General features: G+C 39.8%; 1 protein-coding gene across 2 annotated transcripts in view; it reads right to left on the bottom strand.

The window, feature by feature from the left end:
- The window catches only part of ift80 (intraflagellar transport 80 homolog (Chlamydomonas)), a 53,265-nt gene that overhangs the window by 3,544 nt on the left and 22,555 nt on the right, over nucleotides 1-27,166 (bottom strand). For both annotated transcript variants that reach the window (XM_084717796.1, XM_084717795.1), the window contains exons 9-17: nucleotides 14,528-14,707; nucleotides 10,924-11,042; nucleotides 9,069-9,143; nucleotides 8,419-8,582; nucleotides 7,657-7,721; nucleotides 4,957-5,092; nucleotides 4,689-4,836; nucleotides 2,138-2,309; nucleotides 300-389 (exon numbers count right to left, since the gene is read on the bottom strand). In XM_084717796.1, the coding sequence (XP_084573922.1) occupies nucleotides 300-389; nucleotides 2,138-2,309; nucleotides 4,689-4,836; nucleotides 4,957-5,092; nucleotides 7,657-7,721; nucleotides 8,419-8,582; nucleotides 9,069-9,143; nucleotides 10,924-11,042; nucleotides 14,528-14,707 (1,149 nt within the window). The remainder of the gene's footprint in view (nucleotides 1-299; nucleotides 390-2,137; nucleotides 2,310-4,688; nucleotides 4,837-4,956; nucleotides 5,093-7,656; nucleotides 7,722-8,418; nucleotides 8,583-9,068; nucleotides 9,144-10,923; nucleotides 11,043-14,527; nucleotides 14,708-27,166) is intronic.

The following is a 27,166-nucleotide window of genomic DNA, read 5'->3' as shown; positions in this document are numbered from 1 at the left end:
TCTTCTTTTTATTTAAACTTTTTTCCACAGCAGCATTTTTGATTGGTCAGCACCATTCAAAGATTCAAGATTAAAATGAATTTAATCTGTGTTGCTGTGACACATCTCTCTACTACTTGTCATTTATGTGATAAATCAGGCTAATGGATTGTATCACATTATAGTTTTTCTCTTTTTTTTGATATCCAATCCAGTGATTTTGGCCAGTATCGGACCAATACTGATACTGAGTATTGTATAGGCTCACCCTACTACAAACAGTGTGTTCAACTGAATTAGTCATTAACAAATGGTCTTACCTCTCCAATGGCAGCATAGGCCATCTCTGCTGTGGTCAGCTCCCTGTTTGCCATCGCCATACCAGCAAGACACGCCCACAAAGACTGGTCCTATAGACAGATAGACAGAGCAGAGGCACTGAGGAATTTTTTACAGTCAGAAGAAAATACTCGTCAGCAAAATCCATTAGTATCATGAAACTGTCTGAGAAAATTAAGACTAAAACACCGACTAAATCTTGACTAAAATAAAAGACTAAAATGTGACTTAAACTAACTATAATTTTTAGTAAGTGGCTAAATCTGAAAAATGGCACTATAACAAAGCATGATGGGGCATGTGTGTACGTGCACAGGGGCAGGGTATGCTGGTGCTCATATCCTGGCAGGCGTCACTGTTGTCATGCTCCAAGCGATTCAGGAAAAAAAACACGCACAACACACACAAACACAAACATAAATATAGACAATTGCCATCCAGAACATCAATGGATGTAAACAAATGTGTCACCACTTTATTTCATGCAGCTGCATTCATTAAAACGAAGCCTTAACCACCAATTGGCCAACAGTTGAGCAAACTTCACGCTGGAGTCACCACTCTGTAATAATTCCCCCTTTAATCATTGTCCATCACTGAGACAAACAGCCCTAATCGGAAACCACTCCTGGAAACAACAAATAACACTGTCAGCCCCTGCCTGAGGTCATAAACTTCCTACAAAAACTGGACTACCTATCACAACGTCAAGCCAAATGGTTTTTGGTGAGAATGTGTCATAGTCATACTGTATGTTAAGTATACTTGTTTGTGTGTACGGCTCTAAACTATTACATGAATCAACGATCAGGTGAAGACTTACTGACAACGTCTGTGATTCTGGGAAAAGCCGTGCTGCCACCAAACTCTTACCAGAAGTCAAGGGGGGAGGGGTCGAAGAAAAGCCTCTTAAAACCAGTGCCTCTCTCTCCATCCCTTTCGTCCATTTCTCCAGGGTTGTGGTTATTGCATCATCGCTCAAGCAACAACAGTCAAACACTGTGTTTAGCATGTGTGTGTATGCATGAGGAGAGTTTACACATGCATATAACAGAGTGTGTATTTATGAGTGAGGTCTATAGGGTCTAAATCCGGTAAATGGTGTCACCAGGCTAATTGAAGGCTAATTAAAGCCTGCTGGTCCGCTCCCATAAACCTGTCTACTACCTTCTCATTTCAGAGTATCGCTCTCGTGACGTACACCACAGGACTGTGCCAGAGCCCTGGACCGCAGCACATGTCACACTATCTTGAGATCAGTTACATTAACACAAATACAAAACAGAACAAATGTAATTTTTACATCTAACATGTAAAGACATACTTCAAATATGTATATAAACACTAAGACCAGATGTAAGACTGATGTCAAGACAGGTGTATCAAAGTTTAAGCTGGCGATTCCTGCACTGGCACAATTGACCCTTCCTAAGTCCCATCCCATTTTGTTTTGTGCTCCAATGACAGTTGAGCAAGCTTGGGTGGGGCTTCTTTCCAAGCATGCAGTAGAACCTACAGTGGCTGCAAAACTTGCGAAAAATGTGAAAGGTTATATCTAGAGTGTTTGGTTTGTCCATTCTCTGCTACTGTAGAAATATGGTGGTACAACATTCATCTCCACTGAAGGGGAACTGCGCCTTTGCGATTTAAACACCTCGCTCAAAGGAAATGAAAACACGATTCTTAATTTCAGGTCATTATACATTAATGAATACTGTATTAAATTTCTGTCATATTCTGCCAGTAAGTCACATGGTGATATTTTGCCCAAAGACACAAAAAATACAATGTCAACCCCAGAGACATTCAGGTTTCTTGCCTTGGCAAAACGGCAGAGGCGCAGTGCATCCTCCCAGCGTGCAGAGGTGCTGTATTCATGCAGGAGTGCTGGGTAGGGAGGTACGCTGCTGTACACCAGTGAACCATCTCCTTGGCGCAACGTCACCTTGGTGCCAACGTAGCTCAGAATGTGAGGTGTGCGGCTGAACTCACTGCGAAGGGAACAAAGACGCGGACACACACATCAGAGTTAGAACAAACACATCACAGTTTTTTTTTGTCACAGCTAAGAACAATCGCAGCATTTCCCTGTTCTGAACGCTCATGTGGTGAAACACGACTGACTGTTTAATAACATATCAAGGGCAATGCAATATGTTATAACTAAGTAAAAATTTAACACGTTAACATGTGGAGGATGATGGATGGTGTTAATTAAGAATACAACAATCGACTTATTGAGTTTGCTTATGTGTGCGTGTGTGTGTGCCAGAATGTCTAACACAAAGAGTAATTTGTGGCAGCCCACCACATATACAATTTTGCTGAACTGATGAAATAACACACTGACAGAGCTGCTTTTGTAACTTTCTACTGTACTCTGTCCAACCTGCCTTCCATCACAGATATCCTAAAAACCTATCCACATCTGCAAACGTGGAGCTTTTATATTTATTTATTCATTAGCTCTTGCCACTTGGTATATGGTGTTCCCTCATTTGCAAATTGCATAAAAACAAACTTTTAATGACTCCCATGATACAATCTGGCTGCTGGAGCACCAAAATAGTGAAAGTAAAACAAAAAAAAAAAACTGAAAAATAGCAACACTAATTGAGGCTGTGTTGACATAAGCAACCTACAACTACAAAACTTGAGCGCAAATGCATGCTGTCTAAAAGAAGTATGATTCAGCATAAGACATGTAAAAATTTATGGCAAGCCATAAACCACTAAGAGAAAATAAAGAAAAAATAAAGAAAAGTACAGTGTGTACAACATGAAGTAGAGAAGTAGCCCAGAATCGTCTGTATAGACAGTTCAGGCACTCTGCCTCAGCACCTCCTGTACTGGCTGAAGCCGTGGACTTTTGGGCAGGAAGCATTGTACAGTCTGACAGCTGCTGGCAAAGAGGAAGGCCTTAAGCGCTATGTGTTATACCGTGGGGAGTGAACTGGAAGGTGCAAAAAGCTGCTTCTATATCTCTTCTTACCTCTTATTTTACATCTTAAACTACTGCTTCTCCTCAATGGCTGTTTTAAGCTGACATGAAAAATATAAAAGTGAAGGAAAGGACTGTATGGATGAATAGCACCAACAGACTTTTTTTTAAAAACCTGATTTAATCATGGTTTAACAAACTTTTAAACTAGCTTAGAATAAAGAAATAATAAATTTAAACCTCTCTTTAAAGCTATAGTTCACCCAAAAATGAAATTTCTCTCAATATCTATTCACCCCTGTGTTGATGTGAAGATGGGTGAAGACCTCCAGTTTGCAAAACACTCCTGGAGATTCAGCGGAAACAGCGTTACAGCCAAATCCAGTACAACTGCAGTGAACGGTGACCAGTTTTAAAATTTAAAAAAAAAGAACAAAAAAAAACAGTTGACTTTCTGGCTAAAAATATGGTGCAAATGGCCTCTTTTTGGATCAAATTTTAATGTGCGGCTTACGGACATTTTGTGGGGGGTTTTGTGTTCTTTTTTTACATTTTAAAACTGGTCACCATTCACTTAAATTGTACTGCATTTGGCTGCAACGCTGTTTTCCGCTGAAGCTCTGGGAGTGTTTTGTGAACTGGAGATCTTCACCCATCCTCACATCAGCAGAGGGGTGAGTAGATAGTGAGAGAAATTAAATTTTTTGGTGAACTATCGCTTTAAACCTTGGCTCAGTTTTACTCTAAACCTACATTAAATTAAATTCTGTTGCACCAAAACTCCAATTTAAAATTCAATCCAGTATTAACTTAAATTTACACCAAATAAGGTTTAACTTTGAAAATAGCCTCTTTTTCTCTGAGAGAGTTAAGGGACAGACTCAACTCTATTGACTTTTATGATATATCTCTTCATTTTTTCTCAAAGGACGAGAAACTAGAACTTCTCTGCTGAGCCATCAGGAGCAAACTAACTAGGCTATCAACTATCGAGCTACTTAACAAACAATGTAACATTTAGTTTACTTTCTAGCTAGCTAGCAAAAAATGTTATGTTTTGTTAAGTTTTTCATTTCACTTTTTCATGTCCAATACTGATACTGCAAGCTAGAGTATCTGCTGATACAGATACCAATCAAAAACCATTTTCCCCCCTCTCTTAACCAACTAAGCTGTTAATAATGCCTTTAATCCATTCATACCTGTTAATGAGTATACTGAAAACACGTACGCTACTTCCCTAGAAATACACAGCCCACAACATGACTCAGTTATGCAATAGTGTTGCTTCATTTTGTTTCAACTTTTTCACCCCATTCAAACATTTAAAATTAAAGTTTCAGCTGGGTTATGTTGACACTTCTGTCTTTATGGCGTGTTGCTCAAAGCTTGGCTAAGCAATTTATGTTAAAGTTTAGGCTTTATCTACCTGCCATCCTTTATGTATAGTGTTTTTGGCAGCAGGTCCTTGTCAGTGAAGACAACACTTGGGTAGTACCACACTGTGAGCTGGTTATCCTGAACTCCACAGAGGATGTTACCAGCATCATTCCATGCCACACTGTGAACCATGCTACCTACAGGACAGAACACATACACAACAATCATATTAGCCCAGTGTTGCCTACACATGTGCGTAAAACAAAGAGAGAGTCACCGCACATCTTGCCAAGTGAGCTCCAGTCTCTCCGTCTCACCAATTTTGCAGATCTTGGGTTCTCGGCTGAGATGACGCACAGAGGTCAAGTAAAGGTCGCGGTTCTTGTCTATCAGGGCGATCTTCCTCTCAGTGGATGGGCCACACTGGTCGAGAGCTACGTCCACCACCTCCAGCTACATATGAATAATGACACACACAAACACAAAGGTAAGAGGGGACAGAGGAGTGAGTGATGGAGGGACGACAAAAGATCAGGAAAAGAAAGGAAAAGGGGGAGAGCGGATTGTACCGTGACCCAATAGCCTTTCTGCCAAATGTGTGTCTGTGTGCAAGAGAGAGAGAGAGACAGAGAGAGAGAGAGAGAGGGGGAGAGAGAGAGGGGGGGGGGGGGGTATATGTGTCTGAACCTGTGTGTGGTGTGTGCATGTGTGTTCGGTCAGAGCCAGCTGGCTTCAGTGCAGTGTCTTGGAGCTGTGGAGTACTGGCAGACAAAGCCATGCTGACAGTGAGTACTGCTACCTCCACTACTTTTCCTTCTCTTCTAATTCTTTTCTTCTTTTTGTCTCTCTCCGTCTTACTTCGAATCCAGAGCCCTCCCCCCATGTCTTTATTGTATCTTTTCCCTCTGGACATGGGTTAGTGTAATTCTTTTAGCACAGACATTCAACTAGATCTACTTAGATTAAACTTGGCCTGTTGAATAATCAGGGCAAACAATTACTAACTTAACCTTAAAGTCAGCATCATCACCAGTTGATTTGTAGAGAAGACATGGAAAGTATGAAGGAGCATCAATTATATAGTGCAGGCTGGGTCTTGCAAGCTCAAGTATTATAGTAAAATATTTTTGGGAATAATGTTGCTAACATAGCTCTGTTAGGATGCTTACTATAACCATACATACTTGGACAAGCCCCAATTTACGCTTTATTGTCACAAATTTCAAACAAATTTTCAATTCACATCACCTCCCTGTGTCTGTCCTGAATTAAGTTATATGCTACCCTCTTGGAGTTATGTTAATATTGTTGTAGTTAGCTAGCTGAGTACGCTAACACACTTTTGCTCTAAGTTTTGTGGCTCTTGAAAAGCAAAAATTACAACACCCTCCAAACTCTTAATATACCAAGGATCCCTTTTAGGGTTTAGTCACAACAGCATTTACAGCAGCAGCGTTTTGAAGTCAATTCAATCAATCAGTTGGAATCAGCCCGGTCAGTAGCAGCTGTTTAGCTTTGGGGAACTTTGATACAAATCCAAATGGTCTAACCACATGCAAACTGTACTGATGCTGCTGACCGCTGACTGTAAATAAAGATGGATGATGCGTATCCACTTCCTCCCACTGTCCAAAAATGAAGCCAAAATATCTTGGATACGAGTGCTGCCGTCTTCCACTGGTGGCATCACTTGGAGCCAGAGTCTGCGCAGTAATGATCAGGGTTGGTGCTGCGGTATCGAGGTCCCTCCCACACACCCGACTAACTCAATCTCGTGCAAAGGTCAGCTGTCTACACCACTTTTTATAGCTTCAAATAACTACTCAAATCCAAACTTATTGAAAAAGTAAACACTTGAACAAACATCAGCATGTTAAGAACTACCTAAAATGTCTGAAACCATATTTTGGTAAAAAAATTGGTAAATTGGTAAAAAAAAAAAAAAAAAAAAAAAGGTTTAGTTTCCCCACTGCCAGCATGGAGGGGGTGGAATTTATGACTTTACTGGCCGATTGAAATGTTCTGGCTTCACTTTTGGGAAGCTCCCATGCTGTCCATCTTTATACATGTCAATGATGCTGACCTTTGAGGGAATGGACAGATCCATTAAGTTTAAATTAAATGAAGTTACAATATTAGCTATGCTGCACTACCCACATTATGGGGTCACCATGTCACCAAGCTTCCAGCACCACCTACTCTGCAAGGACAAACAAATCAATTTCATTGTGCCTATTTCTGGTATAACAGGTGCTACTACAACCATAAAGTATCAAGAGTTATTAACATCATTTACTGTGATGAACTGGCAAACTATCCAGGGTGTAACCTGTCAGCTGAAAAAGGCTTCAGCCTAGAATATGGATGAATGGAGAGATGGACAAATGATCACTAAACCAACTGATTTTTTGCTCTGTTTGTCTGGAATCTGACTTATAAACATGTACTAAAACACATCTTTTCACCAAAATGTGTAATATCCATGTGTTATGAGTCTATGAGTCCATGTCATAGATAACAGGCCTGTGTGTAACAGTGCAACTAATCCAATGAGTCTTTGTGCCCTCTATGTTTTGGTTAAATAAATATTGTATTAATACACATCATTAACGGCCACCTCTTTCTTCTGTTATATCACAGCATTATAAACACCTTATAAAGCACAAACAGCAACACATTTTAATGTTATGACAGTAACAAGACCAGCTGATCCCAGCGCAATGCAGGAGAACTGATCTTATCAGTGTCACTTTGTAAACAGCAGTCGATGTCGACCATAAAAGACTGTTGCACAAGTTCTGTCAGTCTTATATGGTGAACCTTCAGTTATACAATTGGTGGGATATTTGCTAAAACATGGGTGCAAGGTGATCACAAGCAGCAGATGTCAATCTACACAACCTCACACATTCCCATTTTCTGTGTAGACTGGAAGTTAAAATACAAAACAACAAAGGCGGAGAACTTCCTTGTCAGTGACTCGCATCAGGTCAATCTGAGACTATAGCGTTGCCCACCTTGTGAGTTAAAGGCTTCCCATCGCTAAGGGCTTTCCCGGTCAGGGCATCAAAAAGAAGGATGACTGGCGAGAAAAAAAGGAAAAGAGAACACAGTTAAAACAAAGTCCATCTTATTTACAGGGTTCCTACACATTTTCCATTTCAAAATTCCATAATTTTCCAGACTCAAATTTCTCGACTTCTTGGTCAATTTTTCAGACCACATTGTCTAAGCTGAAAAAAGTTGAATGATTTACTTTTCACTGCATCTATGCAGCCTTGATTATTCACTGTGTCCATGGAAACAACAATGAACATCCATAAAGGTATGTTTTCTAAACTTAATTTTATATTGTAGAAAACAGAAAAGGGACAATATTCTGGAAACATATTTTTCAACACTCTCTTTTCTTTTTTCTGTACTCTCCAGACCTGAGGCCTCATTTACATTGGGATGACGTTTAGGAGAATAGGATTACTTTTTGAGTAAAAAATCTTATCTTAGAGTAGAAATTTGTCTATTACTGAACTGTTAGGGTGGAATAGACCCTGCCCTTAATTCAAAATACAACAAGTGCCAGGAAGATCAGATAAGTAAGAGGTTTGTATGAGGGGATAAGACACAACTATGAGTTTACAAACTGCTTCTGTAATGGGAAGATGGGATTTTTCCTATCTTTGAAATTTACAGTCAAATTAATCGTTTAGTAAGGAAACTTTTCTATAATGGAACCCTGTATTTAGTGTAAATACTTATCACGGTGACAGCGTTCCCCTCACCTTTTTCATCACTCTTGTCCCGAATTGCGATGGTGTCATTGCTGAGCGAGACGCCCTGAGCGTTTAGGATGTCGGCCCTCATTCCAGGGAACTTGGGGGAAGATATCAATCGCCCCTCATAGGAGAACATATACAACCCTGCTCCATCTACAAGCAGGAAATGTCTGGGTGGGAGAGACAAGAGGACAGTAAGTGTTCAGTACAGTATATATAGCACGGAGGGGAGACAAAATGAAATGTTAATCAACTGACATGAGCAGATAATTCACACATGTAATGCACATTAACAGAGCACTGATTTACTCAACAAGACTCATCAAACTCTACTGTGATTTTAGAATGGGCAGTAATCTATTTAGCTCTGTTCTGAGTGTCAGGGCCACTACATTGGAGTATTGCACAAGAGCTACTCCATATTAATCTAATTTCCCCCAGTGGTTTCACTCTCAGCCTTATTGTATGGCAGGGCTCTGCTAAACTAGACCACGGGCCCTATGTGTATCTGTATATGTATGTGTGTGCATGTGTGTGCTTGGTTTGCTGCTTGATGAGTGGTCAGTGCAGAGTAATGAAGCATTAGAGAAACTGATAGACGATCCAACAGCCTGTTCTCTCTCTTGTCGTGCTGCCCCTGGAAGACAGAGACTCACTTCTCTGCTTGCAGGATGAGGCTCACTGTTCCCTCCTTCAGGTCAAAGATGAGAGGAGTGTTCCAGTTTTTGGAGCTGTTATGAAAAAACACCACAAACACACAGTTGAATTTGTGAAAACACAGATATCTAGTAACAAAAGAGCTATTTCTGATGTGAGTGCAGAGGTGAGAACACCACAGAAACAAGAGCAGAGAGCCAAAGAGTTATGAAAGACACCAAAATAAAGAAACATAAATGAAAGGAGAAGAGATAAATCAAGAGATGGAGCATGAAGAGGGCAGTAGATCTTCATCCTGCCATGTCCATGTTGTGTAAAAGTAAAAGTGACACCTCAAGTTAGCCTACTATATTTCACCTGATATACAGAGGTAATCTGATAACATTAAACCAGGAAAAATAAGCATCTCAGAGCCTGTTCAGACATGGTATAAACATGCGTCTTGGGTGATTAATCACAAGTGAACAGCTCTACATACATGTGTTCATGTGTGGCATCACAGTGCATCTTAAATAAACACCTGTGCTTGGATATCACTTCCCCATTCTACATGCAAACAAACACCTAACCACATCATTTCTGTTTGCCAAGACCAAATGTGTTGTTCTAAGAAATAACATTTGTTGAATTTACAGTAAGACCTAAATAATTTCATTTCACTGCATTTCACAATTTTTAGAAAATTTCTCCTCTCTGGGTATTTTTTTAAAATAAGTCTGGGGACTTCCTCCACTAACAACAAAGAAGTAGAGTAAATTCATACATGATCTCAGTTTTACAAAGACCAAATGCATTGTTGTTTTTAATCGGTCGTCCAACAGTAGTAGTCAACATGCTGGGAAGGACAGAATAGTTTTTACATAAAGAAAGAAATAATTAACTGGATTTACGAATTTGTCATAGACAGCACTACACAGAGTTTAAAAAGTTGCTTCTCTCTGAACAGCTCTCAAAATTGTGCATTTTCAAAGGTACTCTAGGGATGCTGCATTTATGAACTAAATGGAAATCATACAGCATGTTACGTGTGCACTTGAGTAGAGTGGGCGATCCTTCAGTGTGGCCCACGACGCATTGTGTGCACACTGATGAAAGAATTTGGTCACAAACGGCCAGGGCTGGGTTTTGAACTTTGATACCTTTATGGCACTGACTGAATTGCTTCAATACTATCAAGTATTGAAAAATACCTTGTCATTAGATACCCAATTTTGATACCTAAGGAGTAAATCTCATCGTAGTCAGTGAGCAAATAAATACGCAAAATGCTTGTACCAAGATCTAATAATGTTGGTGATTGACTGTCTAATGTTACACCTCGTAGAGGCATGTAGAAACCAGAGCGAGAGAACCCTGCTCCCATTTTTTTTTAACCACCAGCTCTTTGTACAACTTCTTCCATTAAAACGAGTAATTCTACTGTAATGTGTCACGTGATTTTCCTTTTGTTAAAATGGATTTGGTGTCAAAGGTAAAGTATTGTTCAGGAACCAGTATCGAAGCCAAGGTATCGTACTTGTACTAGTATCATAATGTTTTGGGAAAATACCCAGACCTACAAGTGGCCCAGTGATGATTTATGATAATACCAGATGTAAAAAAGCTCTTGGTAAGATGCTGGTGTTTTTTTTTTAATTGACAAAATTTGAGGCATGGCAAGTATATTTCAGTTGGACCTGAAGGCTACCCTCAGGAGTTTTTGTCAATACATGTAAAATATGAGCATGTGTTGCACAAAATCCTGATGTGTGGGAAAAATTCTTAAATGATATGATAAAAATGTCCAGGCCAGTGTTGTAATTAGGGGACAAAAGGACCAGAGGAGACAAAGTGGAGGAGGAATGGAATACTGACTTGTAGACATAGCACTGGAGGGAAGTGGCGACCACAAGGTGACCGTATGCCAGAGAGGCTTTGATGACTCGATCTCTAAACTCCAGTACATCCACTGCATCATTCATCACATTCCTCACCTGAGAAAAAAGAAGAAGAGGAGAGGGGGACAGAAAGGTAAAGAGTTTAGTGAAAAAAAAAGACAAGAGATTAATTAAATTCTTAGAAATTACTGAACAGGCATAAACTTTATACTACTGAGCAAACGCTTTACACTTAAATATGCAAACAACAAAGAAAAGACACTGGCTTCTCTAACAGAGCGGTGAACACAGTCACGTACACATTGGAGTGTATTTATTCTTAATATACACAGGAAACAGTCGACAGTATGTCCAAGTATACGTAGGGCCACTGTGGTCAGAGAAAGCAGTTTTTACTGTTTTAAGTGGGTGTGCATGCAGCAGTCGCTCCTCATTTTTTCACCTGCATAGATAAATACTTCCCTGCAGCTCTCTCTGTGAATGAATGAAAAGGCCTCTTCCAGCACCAGGTGAAAGGTGGGGTTATTTTTACAGCTTTACAAATCTTCCTCCTCTGCTCCCTCCAGCGAGCCAAATTTACATGCAACACAACCAGGAATAAAAAACATTCGACCGCAAGGTGGTAAATTTAGCTGGCTGATTCACAAACCACTGGCAGATGTGCACTTTTAAAAAGGACTGTGAGGAGGAGAGGGGGAGGAGGGAGACAGAAAAGCGCCTGCGAGGCTGAAAATAAATGGCTGATGACCCAACTCTGTTTGGTTTACACAAAACTGCACTTGGTAAAGGTGTCTATGTGCAGATGTGTGTTGGCACACATGCGTGTGACCTTGTTTCTGGAGGTGTGCGTGTGTATCCCCGTCTAAAAGTATACAAGTGTGTGTGTATGTACATTTGGGTGTGTTAACCGCGTGTAAACGCTACCTTGTGGTTAGCGTGAGTTAAAACAGCAGAGAATGGTGGAGCGAGAGAGGCAGCTAGACAGGCTGGTCATTGTCATTGCAGGGCTGCACACTGGCACACTGGGAGGGGTCCTCCTTTAATATATGGCCACAACTAGTGAAGGCCAAGGAAGCATTTGCTTCTCTACGTAGTATATTCACTCATCTTTTTACAGTCTGCCTATAGCATTGCAGTACTTTTCAGTTCTCTTGTTATGCTGATATAACTCAGGTTGGCTCTGTTAAAATGGAAATAGAGAACTTTTCTTTGCTGTAGCTTATCATTATTAAGTAAATGGTGATTGTTCAGAGTAACAGCTGTGAAATAGTGACATCATCTGTGTTTTGATTGGTTCCCTATAAGCTTTGCTTTCATCTGTCTGCCATCAGACACTATTTTTCCAAGGAGAATGATGTCTCTATTATAAACTAGAACAAATTCATTCTTTTTCTTCTAATGTTTTGTTATAACTTCTTATAACCCCTGCTGTAGCTTTACTTGTTTTTGCAAAGCTATAACATCACTCAAACTAGAGTCAAACTAGAGCTGACCTCAAGTCAATACATGTAGGTCTGTTTATTTGTCTGTGTTTATTAGTAATATTAACACTATTACTATTGTATTACTATTACTACACTATTATTTTAAATTGAGTTTTTTCCATGGTTGTCCGCAGCTTTATATCAAACAAGACTTCCTGGATTGTGTTGTCCTTCAGTGCTTTTACCTGCCTTACTACAGAGCACCTGTCGGACCAGTCATCTGAGCTATGCAGCGCTTATTTCTCCCATTGTGAGCACTCACACTATGTTTTTACTATAAGAGATCAAAATAAGAAATATGTGTGAATCTGAAAGTTGACCAGGATGAACTGTATACAGTGTATTGAATTAAATACTATAAGAATTTAAAATTGCTCTATGTCTAAAATCAGGTATAGAGCCCAAGAACTTTAAACTCTGTACTATGCAACGCACATCACTACAATAAGTTTCTGTTTACCTCTTCAGTGAACATGCTTCTTTCTTCTCTGTTATTTTCTAAGTGGTGTCGATCATTTCTGAACGGACCTAGTGATTTGATGTTGTGTACAGGTCTTTGCGAAAGCGGTACAAACAATACTATCACTTGTAAATGCCATGGGTAGAGTTAAAAAGTTGTCTGTTTCCATTTTATTCTTTACCTGATGAAAATCTATTATTTTTGATCATAAAGATACTGATTGTCAGTGATCTGACATCCCTTAAAGACACCTTTAATGTGTGAAACCTTAACTCTTATAAAGAGCCGTGAGCCGTGAGTCCAGCGTGATTCTTTTGCATATGCATAACAGTATGCCATTAAGTTTACGTGAGACTTACTAAAACTCTATTTCTCTTTTTTGTTTTTCTGTTTCTGTCATTCCTTTGTGTTATGTCGCTCTTCAACCACTTATTTTGTTTCATCAAACAATTTAAAACTTGACAAAGATACGACTCGCTGAGTTCCCAGACAACAAATTACATTTCTTTAAATGGATAGTCTTATTATTTTAGTTTATGACTTATTTGATGTGGGGTTGTTTGAGGCACTTGTTGGTTGTCAGTATATGAACTACAGTAAATGCTAGTTGGCACAGGGTCAGCTGCAAAACTCACCACCTAAGAAAAAAATCTATATTAATTTAAATGTCTGCTATTTTTGGAATGCTTTGGCAACATAACCTTGCAGACAGACAGCCTTTTCCAAAAGGAATGTGTTGTTACACAAACCAAATACCACCGTCCCCAAAGCCACCACTCTCCTTTTGCAAAAATAGTAATTTTACTTTGCAGAAGACAGGAGTTGCTCATCTACTTCTACCTCAATCGGTTAGCTTGTTTGTGTTAGTGTGACTTCAGTGTTTTAAAAGGACAGGCCTTATTCACCAAAATCACACAATAACACAAACTAACAAATTGAGGCAGCAGCAGACCAGCAGCTCCTGTGTTCTGTGAGGTAAAGCTACGTTTGGCTGGTTTGGTGAGAGCGATATTTGGCTTATATAATGGCAGTTTCCTGTTGGAAAGGACTGTCTGATGGTGAGATAAAGCAGTGAAAATATTCTAAATATTTCCCACAATTAGCACACACACTTTCTTAAAATGGGCTTTCAGCATGAGTCTTTTGCATGTGTATAGAACAGTGCCATTCGTTTAGGTTAGATTTTCTAAAAATGTATTTCTCTTTGCTCTGTTGGATTATATCAATCTTTTATCACTTCTCCTGTTTCTTGAAATCACCTACAAGTCATTATATGTTTTTTTTATAGTTTTAAAATCATTCTGTAGCTTCCTAGTAGTGTTTCTTATGTAATCAAATGCCAACATTTCAATTTTGGCTGAAGGATGTATGTTTCAGCGTTAACATGCCCAAGCCCTTCTAAACATGTTTTCCCATTTCACCTGATGTAGCCTGCCTTATGTGCTTCTTCGTGACGGAGCCCAGCTGTCTTTGAGAATGTGCGCTACTGCTTTTTGCTAACAGCTTAGTAGGTGGCATTTGAAAACCCCTTTAACAAAGACATGATTTGCTGAGATCTGTAACAAGGAACTGACTTCCTTCAATGTTGAAATGGAGCAATAGTATATAAGAGGATGTGTGCTTGGCTCTTGTTCTACCTGCATGGTTCTCCTCTTTGTGAGGGTGATCACAAAGTTCTTCCACTCCCAGAGCTGCTCCACCACATGGGCAAAGATGACATGGCCGTTGCCGCAGGCCCCAGCCAGCTGGGTGCCGTCTGCAGACCAAGCCAAGCTGAACACGCTGCCTGTGTTGGGCTTCTCCAGTGCGTAGGACCACTGGAGGGAGGGGACAAGAGGAGAGGAGAGAGAGACGGAACAATATAGTTAACGGCTACTGATATTTATCTGCCGTTTTAAACAATTACCTGGGGGGGCAGCTTAGGAACTAGAAACAATGAGAAGTTTAGAGAAGAGAAGCACTGAGAGTCAAGAGTCGTGTATGAGTAAGTGCATACATGTGAGTGTGTGTGTGTACATGATGTAAACTCTGCTAGAAAGACAGGGGGCCAGTAAGTCAGTCATTGAGCTGTGATGAACTGTGAGACACTGAAGTAGCGCTCGGCCCTGCCAAGTCCAGCACTCGCGCTCATAAACATACACTCTGCTATCCTCATCTATTACATACATGGGGGGCAGGGGTACAGGGAGGAAAAGGGAGGGTTTATATACGAGCCCCCAAACCCAAGCCAAAAGCTGATTAACAAGACCTCTCCCTTCTTTTTATAAGAGAAGGACTGAAAATGTAGAGCTTTGGGAGGACTAACAGTCACAAAGTAATAGAAAAGTCCACTGTACTGATGACTGTCAGTGATGGTGAAAGACTGAGCTGAGAGACATGCAGCCCCTTTGCAGTGTCTAAGACAAGAAAACCTTGCTCATCTTTCCTCGTTTCCCTCAGGTATCCCTTTTCTCTCTGCAATCTTCTTTATTCTTCTCTCTTTCCAGCACTTTTTTCCTTTTCCCTCTTCAGTCTTTCCACACTCCTGTCCCTCAAGTCTTCTGCGGAGTATCACAACAACAAAAATAAGTTGAGACAGTCTGGATCCACCAGCAGTTAAAGGTTTTTTACTTTGTTATTTTCAAGGAAGATCACTTCTAAAGCCAGGCAGTAGCAAAGTAAGAAACACTACCACTCCTTTTCCAAACACTTGCTGGCTTGACACAACTTGGTACATCAGCCTGGCACGGCAGGGTTTTGCGTCTTCATTACAAAAGGGCCACCAGATTTAAAGTGTATTTTTTTAAACTGATGATGTGGTTGTCTTGATTAAAGTGACTGTAACACCATGAATGAACAGATTCTAGTTTTCTATAAATTCTTCCCCCATTATTATCATTGGTGAGTTACAACAGGCAAAATCATATGTGTATGTTAAATATACATCATGCTTGTAACAATGTTTGTTATTTCTGTCATCCTTGTGGTTGTTCTTACTGAGGCGTCACAAGTGTATAAGCATTCATGTCTTGTACATTTATATTGACTCATTATGTCCTTGTTTATTTGGGCCTTTTTTGTCTATTATCATTCTGTGTCTTTATTCTTTTTGTATTTTCTTCATCTATGTATAGTTATAGTCATTATTTCATTCATTTTACTTTTTACTATTTTTTTAAATTACTGCTGCTTAGCTCCTGTTCCCAGAAATGGAGTTTACTTTTTGCTAGGTGACCTACATTTTTGTTATTGCATTATATCAATAAACAACTAAAACCCCTCCAACAACCTGGTCAAAGAAATGCTGCATAGCTTGACTCAGCGTGGCCAAAATTTACCATGGAAAAACCCAATAAATATGTTTCTATTTTCTCCAAATATTATTTGTTGCTGTCCTGGAATCCCTCTGTTTTAACTAATGCTGACTTTTCTCACACACACCTGTTCTACCACCATTGTCGTGGGATGTGAGGTAAGGTATGGCATGCAATAACAATCAGCAGGCTGCAGGTTGCAGGCCTGCAGATTGGATCTATATCCCTCTCAAAGTGCATTTTTGAGCTTTTCTAGCCCCTTACAGCCGTGGTAAATTACATATTTATATACATATACTTAAAATGATTAAATCACTCCTTCATCACATCAAATGTTCCTGTGCTATAAACAACCAAAATTATGTTTCGTGATAGCAATCTACAGAACAGAGACAAAGTGCAGAGAAACACGACAACATTTCATATTTCAAAATGATTACTTGATGAAACAAGTGACTTGGAATCCTGATCAACCTGTCTGAGCCAACATCCATCTTTTTTTATTTCTTCATCTAAAAACTAAAACTGTCCCTCTCAGTCTTTTAGAAAAGACCACAGACCCAGCTCCTTTATGAACACCTCTGCACTTAAACTGAAAGAAAAAAAAAATCTGATGTATCCTATTGGACTGTCTGTAGACACCAATGTCTTCTCAGACTCAAATTTTGCTTTGTGGCAGTTACTCATATTGTTTTGTCGTGACTAGATCCTTCCTTGTGTTGTATTAGCTCTCAGATGTATTTTGCTTTGGATAAAATAATCTGCTAAATGAAATTGTAAATGTAAACGTAAAAAGTGAACTAGTATTCTGTCAGGTAGTGATTTATTCTGAAAGTAATGCAATAACAATTTCAAGCAGTTTAAATCCACAGACTTTTCAAGCCTTGATAACACTACATTAAAAATCACATGTGTTTTCAAGGATTTCCAGCACCCATAGGAACCCTCTCTCCTGCGCTGTCCGTCTATACACACGCTGTTCAGCTGGTTTTGGTCGGCACCCTCCCAGCAGTTAATGTCATATCAGTGCCCAATATAGCTGCAGGAAAAATTAAGACTTGTAAAGGCAAGTGGACAAGAGATATTTTTGTTAAACTTCAGTCAATTGCATATTATCCCTGCCCTCTCTCTATGATTTATGCAGCTCCACACTTCCTTACTTAAACATCCTGTAACAGGAATTAGCTTTTCTTTATATACATACATTCTTTAGATACGTTTCCAAACCTGAATCTATCCATGTGCTCATGTATGACGTCCACAGCCAAGCAGCCTGGCCCAGCGATTACAATAACGAGAGATCTCATCCATTCTTCAGCTAACATCTTGAGATGGCCCGCTCTGTGTTAAAGCACCCCAGGGGAATACAGAAGTGGGGAGGGATGGAGGAGAGAGGGATGGATAGACGGAGGGTCAGAGATGCAGCTGAATGTATACACCAGACTGTAATGAAGCAGGACATATGATATCGGCCCAAGGAGCACTGCTGGATCCATGCTTACCTAATGCTTTTAACACATTGAGCCATTTGACTCCTTCTAGAGCCAGCCGGCAAGCCAGCAAGTGAGAATGTGTGCGCACGGGATGGAAGGGTTGTCTCTTTGTGTGCATGCATACGTGTCTGTGTAGATGTGGTTTATCTACGTGTGTGTGAGCGAAACTTAAAGTTTGATGAGGAAAGTGTAAATACAGTAGTTGTGAGAATGGTCGAAAAAACAATAATGCACATCAGAATAATTTGCGTGTGTGTGTAGATGAGGAGAAATAAATGTGAGCTCTTTTTCCCTCCTCTCTTGAGTGTCCAATGTCTGTTTTGAAGGTGTGTGTGCATGTGTGTAAAAGAGGTGAAAATCCTCAGGCTTGTCAGAGTTGTCATTCAGTGTCTGACTATGGGACACGGGGGGATTTCATATAGCTGTCCTGAGATGGACGGACTGGGCCAGCAGAGGAGAAACCTGGGACATGAAAACCATTTCCAGAACAAAATCTGTGTCTCTCCCTCCTTGATCTATAGTTCTTTAATTTATTCCCTCTCTCCTTATAGTGCAGAGTTAAGCTGGTCTGACAGCTGGCTTTTTCACATCTAACTCTCAATAATTGATTATTTTGTTTCAGAGAGGCCAGACACAGTTTGGGATGGCATTGAGACCACTGATCGAATAGCTATTGTATGACAGCTATACTGTGTGACCACACACATAAACGCAAAACCAGAAAAAGACAACAATATTTCATATCACTCTAGAGTATAACAATATCCAAAAGCCAAGACGAGCTCTAGTCTCCTATCATGATATTAATGTAATATTGATTTATTGCCCAGCCCTGATCTACAAGGAGCAAATTCTGCTATACCATATCTGATGGTGTCTGAGCAGAGGTAAAGTATGTCACCTTTCTGGAAATCCTGTTTATTTCTTTTTCACACTACAAAACCAGACTGGTGTTTTCAAGTATTAAAAAGGATGTGGTGGGGCTGACAATGGACTATTACGAGTAAAGGGGAGATCAGCAGGGGGAGGTGAACCTCAGTAGCAGCAGATTTGGCAACTGGATTTACAACAGGCACAAAGAGGTGGAACTCTACTGGACATTCAGAACTCTGCTGGACAAGGCTGGCAGATGGAGGCTCCCTAGAAACTCATCGTTTATCTTGTAACTTTTGTGGACAAGCTAGCAAAACTGTAACATAAAAAAGTTGTTTATTAACTGGATCTTTGCCTTAGCAAAGATTTAATATACAAAATGCCTCAGGCCTGATTGTAACTTCAAGCAAAGATGGTTTTTTACTGTTTTGTGATCATCAATTTTTCAAGATATACTTTTTACTCCTTGTACTGCTGAAATGGCTGAAACTGTGTCTAGCCTTCCCGGCGAATTTTCAAATGACTTTGGTTTGACTGTTGACAAATTCTCAAACTGATTACCACAACGTTATACATGAAATATGTACAACTAAATAGTGCTATAATATATTGACATTTATATAGACTAAATTATGTTCAACAACAAAAATCTTCTCAGATGGAAGGGTCTGCTGTAGTTGGTCTTGCTTCAATAGATGCCCAAATGGGTTTACAAGCTAGACTATCAATTTCCATGTACATAGGCGTGAGACAAAATATAAAAATGATAGAAAAACATAAATAGTGTATTCTGTATGCCTTCATACTTCATACATGCACCAAAATAAACTGAGTTCATTTTGTATGTGTGTAGTCAGAGCACAGGCTGAGACGGTCAAGGAGCTGACCTTGCAGAGACGTGCAATGCTTTATCCTGCAAAAATACGCCTATTTGGGTGAAAGACTAAGTTTTTAGGGAGTCTTGGAGGGCTATATCATACAGAAAATGAAGACTCAGTGGGATGCAGGGCGAGGGTCTGGGCCTTCATCTACTGTAGCTGGAGTCCACTCTCTGGTCACTGAACCCTGCCTGTCCATAATGGGCAGCTTTGTGGCCAGAGAGAAGGTGGCAGACATGACGTGTACCTCTCAGCTGAGCTCTGGGGTAGAGCGGGAGTGGCCCCTTAAACTTACAATGAACTTATACACGCACACTGCGGATTATATGAACATTTAGGTGCAATGCATAGCTGTACATGTATGTTTGGTACATGCTACATATTGCAGATAGAAACACACATGCCCACACATGTACTGGTGTCAAAGACATGGAAGAAGACCAGACTGGTAGTCTGACACTTGCTATGATCACTTTGAGCACCAAGCAGAACACCCACACATGCATCCTGTGTGTGTTGACATGTGTGTGTTAATGTGACTCAGACGCGCAGACGTTAGTTGCATGGAGGTGACAAACCCTGCAGTGCTGAACTGGTAAAAATGACCCTGTGGGATGCTGTAGCACCATGCTGCTCCACCATCCATCATCCTTCACCATATTTGGCTGGCGGTGTTACTATGTGGATCTCTTTTTGCTTCAGGGGCAGCAGACCCATGATGTGATGATCCACAGAGCCAGGCATGCAGCATGCAACCTGCCACAGGCACACGCAGACATGCTAACAGTTCTGCACATTTGTATACACAAACGAATGCATGCGCACACTCAAAAAAAAAAAAACAGTCAATCTACGAACGTGCAGCCTCTTTAAGAAGTGTGCTTGCCCTCTCCCTCCTCCTCCTCACTCTTTCTCGACATATGTTTACCATTAAGACTGGCAGGTGTTGTGGGCCTGCCCCTTCTCTCTATTGTTGCCTTGCAGCCGCAGCCAACACAGGGAGGCTTGCAAAAAGGTTACGTTAGCTCAAAGGCAAGGATGTTCTTACCGTGAGAACCCCCCTTAACTTAACCTTCTACTTTTAAAACTTTTCTTGTTTCACTGCACTGTACCAGCATGACAAAGTCCTGTGTACGTTGTACATTTGGCGCATAAAGCAGACTGAAACATATTATATTTTGGCCAAAATGGGAGTGGTTGGAACATACTGCACATGAGGATGGTTTCTATGGATATTTTGATAGCTTGTCAATGTGAAAATTATTAGAATCCATAATAACTGACATGATGCAGACTAGGACTGACCAATTAATCAAAGTTTTATCAAAATCCCAAAATTGCAGGAAGCGCAATATTTGTTAAGGCAAAATGCGTGTCAAAATACCATTTTTAATTAAATATGCTGCGAAGATGTCCTAGGCCACACATAGTGAAAAAACAAAACAAAACAAAAGCATTTGATTGTCTTTACCAGTAAACAATAAACTATCTTTATATGGATTCTACCTTTAAGAAAACATCTTTGTTTGGTACAGATTCCTGCAAAAAAAGAATCACACCTTAATCATTTAAATATGTTTTTCACTAACATCCAAATCACTCAAAATAATCACAATTACACATTTTTCCAAAATGGTTCAGCCCTAATGCAGACAACAGACAATGTAACCCTCTTTCACATCCACTTTTAAAGCCTACAAGGTGTGAGCATTCAATACATAAAATATTGATTCTTAGAAGACCAAAACTTTATTTCTATCAAACACCCTAATTTTAACTTGCTCTGGAGGAGGTTATATGCAAAACTTGCCTGATAATATGCAATACTGACTCACACAACACACACAGAATAAGCAAAAGCTATTTTTAAAAAGTACCAAAAAAAGAGAGAAGTACACGCGGAAGGAAACATCAGAAACAAACTTAAAGCAGAAAATGAAAGTGTGCATCTGTGCCGTCAGTTTACCCCTCCCCCCGTGCTTTCTCTATCTGCACTACCTGAATCAGTGCTCTGGATTTCATGGACCGGGTTGAAGGGAGTAGAGGGTGGGCGGGGGTGGAGCTCAGGCCAGGGAAAGGGTTAATGACACATGTCTGGACTAATGGCTCCCAGTGGAGCTATCTGCTGATTCAGCCCCATTACTTCACAAGCATTAAATATGTCTGCCCTGACCGCTCTCTGCTCTCCCCAACCCTAATGCAAGTCAACAACATGCTAATCAGAAGGGGGCCATGAGATTTCCAGACTCTCTCTGCCTTTTTAGCCCTTCATCTCTGACAGTCCTGTCACACTGAAGTAAGCACCTAAGAAAAACTTGCAACAGCCATTAGTGTTAATGGGTCAACCTGAGTCTGTGACCCTGCTGAAAACCTGCATTTAATGCAGCTACAACACTGCTGGGCCTCAGTATAAAAAGATGAACAGTGTACATATACAGTACTGTATAGAGTACATATAGTAGAATTTATACTGCACTTCACCTCTAGCACTATCAAATTCTATTCATTCAACTGCAACATTTTAATATCACTGTCAACTAAAGCATAATTTTCATCATAGGTTTTGTCATTTTTCATTGACAAAAGAAGACGATATCTAAATAAAAACAAATTTATGATGACAAAATGCATGTCAAAATCTACTGACAAGCTGAAAATAGGAGGGACGAGTTGGGAAGAGATCCAGTGTCCTTTTGTAAACTGTTTGGAGCAACAATCACCAGGAAAAACTAAATTTGAAGCAATATTTGCAGATGAGTCATCCCAAAATCCATGCAAAGGTAAACACGCTTAAATGTTTTTTTTTTTTCAAGTTATTTTAACAGCTGACCTGAGCTAGTGTTTTCATTAACTTGAAATACAAGCTAGGCTGAACAATTAATCAAAAAATATATGGCCTCCTGCAATTTTCAAACCACAAGATGTCCAAGGCAAAATGTACATTTGAATGCCATTGTTACACGTTTGATGAAAGAAAGGAGCAGAAGTACAATTAATGTGAGATATGATGGGAGAAAGGAGCAGAAATGTAGTATACTTAATGTTATTAACTAGCTAATAATAAATATGTTTCCTCCAGGGGTATACAATATAATGAGTTTGGAAATTCTACAGAAATGTTTAAATAACACATTAGGGGTGACTAAATATGACTGACACTGAATGGCAGTTCAGTCAAAAGACGACAACTAAATCCAAAATTTGCTGTCAAAATTAACAGTTGCTGCATGACAGAACAGTATTGACTTTCTATATTGTACTGCCATATGAACCTCCAGTGTAAAAAACAACATGACCTAAAGAGTGGTACGAACACTCAACTTTGCTCGACAAAACAGAACAAGTGAAAGCCTGCAAAGCTCTGCCTGCATGGTAAATGATCCCTTGCTAACAATAATTAAAGCTGCATATATTCCATAACATTATGAAACTTTTTTATGTTGTAATGTATATTGCAGACAAAGTACTGATATTTTATACTTTCCCATTATTGTTCAGCAGTTTTCATCAAAGTAAAAGTATTGTTTTTTCTCATTGAACATAACAGGTTTTAACCATCAAAAGCCTGAGATTATTCAAATACAACATTGTGTTCATATTGTACACTGGTGAAAGGAGGGCTGCCTTCTCTATTAGTTTATCACTGCGCTCGTGGGCTAGTGGGAGCTAGTGGGAGCCAACCTAGTCCAGGGTTAACAGTCTTACATAAATCAGAACAGATGGCAGACTCTCTGCAAAGCCAGCTGGCTTCAGTTTGCCTGTGTGCAGGACAGGACCTGGCAGTGCAGGTACTGAGTGTAACTCCCTGCACATAATAAACACAACACACATGTCTGAGTGTAACAGTGACTAGACATATACGGGCATGTGTCCATCCACAAACAGACATATAGGGTGCGTACGTATGAAAATGCTGACACAAGTGTAGACAAAAGCAATTCTATAAGATGAAAAAGCGCTTGAGAGTGAAACTAAAAACACATCCATTTGTTTTGAGGAGAGGAGGGGGCGGTTTTGGATGAGGGTTCATCAATCTCTCAGCAGATTAGGAGGCCTTGTAAATGTCAGCTTGCACTGACCCCTCCATGGGGGATGGGCTGGACTATTAGGATAAGGACAAGCTGGGCCTCTGTCCAGGACAGGTCATGTGTGGCTGAGAACTGGCTTCTAGGAGAGACAACCTGATCCAAATCACCACACCTTTTCTAAAGATGATTGAATGAAAAAAAATACTGGCCGACAGTTCATTTGTTACAATACCACATTGCTCTGTATTTGATGTAATATATTCTGACAGTTTACTCTAAGTTTCTATGTTGGTAACCTGTTTATGCAACAATGCAACCAATATATTTTTTGCATCAAGTACACATGCAAGTCTATATGCAGTACTTGAAGATAAATATTTTTTCATGGAAGACTGCTGAGGTAAATTATCAAAATGCTCTTTGGGAGGAAAATGAGGAGCATCTAATGCGTTGTGCTGTATCAAATAACATACTATCAAAGCGAATGAGGACTTAGGCCCATAAAAGAGGTGCTTTCAAATGTTCCATGACACAGCATAGTCTAAGCTTCTATGGTCACACTTATATTAACAAACACACTCAGCTACACACACACACAACTCACCTGAGAGATGCTGACCACCAAATACAAGCCTCAGGTCTAAATGCACAAGGAACTTATTGTGATGTGAAGTATAAGTTTGAACTTTACCTCACATAAGTTCATAAAGAAATGGAAAAAGCAGTCCTTTAATGTCTTTGTGGGGTTGCAATTACAAGAATAAGATAATTGGACCCCTGTCAGGTGCCACGTCAAACAAAATCAATCCTTCACTTCAACAATAACTTGCCTGAAGGAGACAGTACACGACTATGTACTATGTGGGTCTTAAAGGGATAGTTCAGATTATTTGATGTAGGGTTATGAGGTGCTTATTGATAGTCAGTGTATTACCTACAGTAGAAGCAATGAGCTGCTGTGGACTTTTAAAAAAATTTGTATAATTTTAAGTGTATGCTATATTTAAAATATTTTCACTGCTTTAACTTGCCATATGACAGACTTTTCTGATCTGAAATGGCCATTATATAAGACAAACATCAAACTCTCCAAAACAACCAAACTCCACAGGTGAAATCAATAATTTTACATCACAGAATACAGGAGTTGCTGGTCTACCACTGCCTCGATCTGTTAGTTTGTTTGTGTTAATGTGTGACTTTGGTGTTTTAAAAGTTTAGTTCGGAGTCACCAAAGTCACACAATAACAAACAAACTAACAGATTGAGGCAGCAGTAGCCAGGCCTGTGTTCTGTGAGTTTGGGGAGTTTTGTAGAGTTTGGAGAAAGTCATTTGGCTTATAGTGGCTGTTTCCCATCAAAAAAGTCTGTCAAAATATATTTTCAGTCTCACTGTTTTGCAAAGGAACTGTGTGCGTGTGTGCAAATATGTTTGTAAACTAATATGTAATATAGAGTGCAAGATAATATTAAAATGAAATCTTATTTCTTTATAGTGTGATAGAATTATTATGGCCTCTAACACGACACAATGCAAATTTCCAGCTGTTAAAGTACCCATTATACACTAATTGAATTTAGCAGCACTTACAGTGTTTTCTTTCCCTTCTGCACAATAAACCATTTGCATTCCCTGCAATAACACACAATAACTATAGCTATCCCATAAGCCCATTTCTAAACATAGGCCACTGAGAGGAGCTCTGCAAATCTCTGTATTCAAATACCCACTTGGCTCGGCTAAAGAGATACAGAGGCTGGGCCTGGGACGAGTGTAGAGTGGCACAAGCTGGAGCTCTGGCAGTGCAAGGGGAAATGCAGAGAGAGGGAGAGGGGTGGGTGGGTGAGCAAGAGCAGAGCAAGACAAACTGGAAGACAGAGAGCGAGAGAGAGAGAGAGAGAGAGAGAGAGAGAGAGGGAGAGAGAGGGAGAGAGAGAGAGTAATGATCTACACATGGTTTCATGCTGGAGCCTCAACATAGTAACCATAGACATATGCTGGAGCCTCCTGGGACTCATCAGCAGGACACAGCTGTGAGCTGGACAGCAGAATTCTATTAGCACCAACTATGCACACATGTGCTTGCAAACACACACACACACGCACGCACACAGACAGGTAATTTGGGCATTTGACTGTGTTTTGGCATGCTACAAACGGTGCAACGCATAAGCTCTGTAATGGACATACTGATGGCAGGTTGAGAAAACACTGGATCACTTAGTTCATATAACGGCCTCCGCACTGGTTGAAGGGTTTGAAAAATTTAGCCAATGAGCCGAGACAACTTTCTATGAGATCCCTACAGACACAAAGAATTTATTTTGTAAGGCACTGACAAGCACGCCTCTAAACTGCTCCTCAATGGGTTATGTAATAGTGGTCGACTGATATTAGTTTTCCAGTTGCCAATGCCGATATTTAGAGACACATAGAGATATATCCTGGGTGTGAATTGCTGGGAAGGTGGGGGGTGGGTTGTCCTTCTCTGCTTTTGATATCCGCCCTCTGGTCATTTATTTTTTTATCCCTAGCGGTGATACGTTTTATCCCTGCTTCTGGTCAGACTGAATAAATTAAATGTTTTTCCACTGCCCACCAGCAGATGATGCAAATTGACAAGCTCTTCTAGGTACTTTAAAAACACATTACGTTGCTCCTGGGGGGACCAAGAGTGAATCAAACTCTCACATAATACAGCGATAATAATGACTGCGCCTCACACTTGGACAGTTTCGTAATTGTCCTAGCCATCGTCAAGTTAACTGTCACACAATAATAACTAGCTTAGTATTGACGTTTGCTAGCTATCAAGAGTGAATACTGGTATGAAGTGACAACAAAGCATTTTTGTGCTGAAAAATGTGCAAAAAATAAAAATAAAATTCATGATAGGCCTATGTATGTTCTTACAATTTCATTTAGGAAAATGTCCGCCCCTCTATTTTTTTTTCAACTCATACACTGGATATATTGATAGATCTATAATTGGATATCAAAATAAAGAAATGTATCACATAGTTCCATTATTCCATACACATTACAATCTAATATACATGGTTAGCCAGTAAAATGTTATAGATGGATTTTTTTATTAATTAATGAAACAGAAACCTATCTAGCTTATGCTGTAGATTTCAGAACTTGTATTTAAAGGAGTGTGGATTGCAGTTTGTCTGAAACGGCATCATTCATTATACATTATTACATAATACTTTGAGGCAGATTGAGCCATTTAAGGATCTAAATCAAACAAAGGTACAGGGTCCTCCACATCCCTTGTTCTTGTCCTTGTTCAGTCTTTCTTCAATTCTTGAATAAATAAAAAATCATAAAAAATATCTGTTTTTATTTATGGTAGAGTACAAAGGATGTATTAAACAGTCTCACAGCCTCAGGAAAGGTTCTGAAGTCAGGTGGTGGGGCCATGGATACTTCTGTCTCTCTTGCCAGACAGCAGCAGGGTGAACAGGCTGTGGCTGGGGTGGGTCCCCCACCACCCCCCAAAAATTAGCTAGAAACAGGTTTAAATTAATTTTGCTATTATTTAGGAGGGAAGAAACATGTTAACACTTGGAAAAGATGACCTTCCACCTTCCACAAAATGAGCACATGCATTAGCTGATGGTAATTATCTCAACATGCCAGATAATTGGCATCACTACTATGTAACATCTGTGATAACATGCTAGCTAGACTAAATTTCATTT

Source organism: Lutjanus erythropterus, chromosome 4, assembly GCF_056507025.1.
Source record: "Lutjanus erythropterus isolate fLutEry1 chromosome 4, fLutEry1.hap2, whole genome shotgun sequence".
In the NCBI taxonomy this organism is placed as follows: Eukaryota; Metazoa; Chordata; class Actinopteri; order Lutjaniformes; family Lutjanidae; genus Lutjanus; species Lutjanus erythropterus.
Note: the sequence above shows the minus strand (reverse complement) of the source record. Positions and strands in the feature narration are given on the sequence as shown.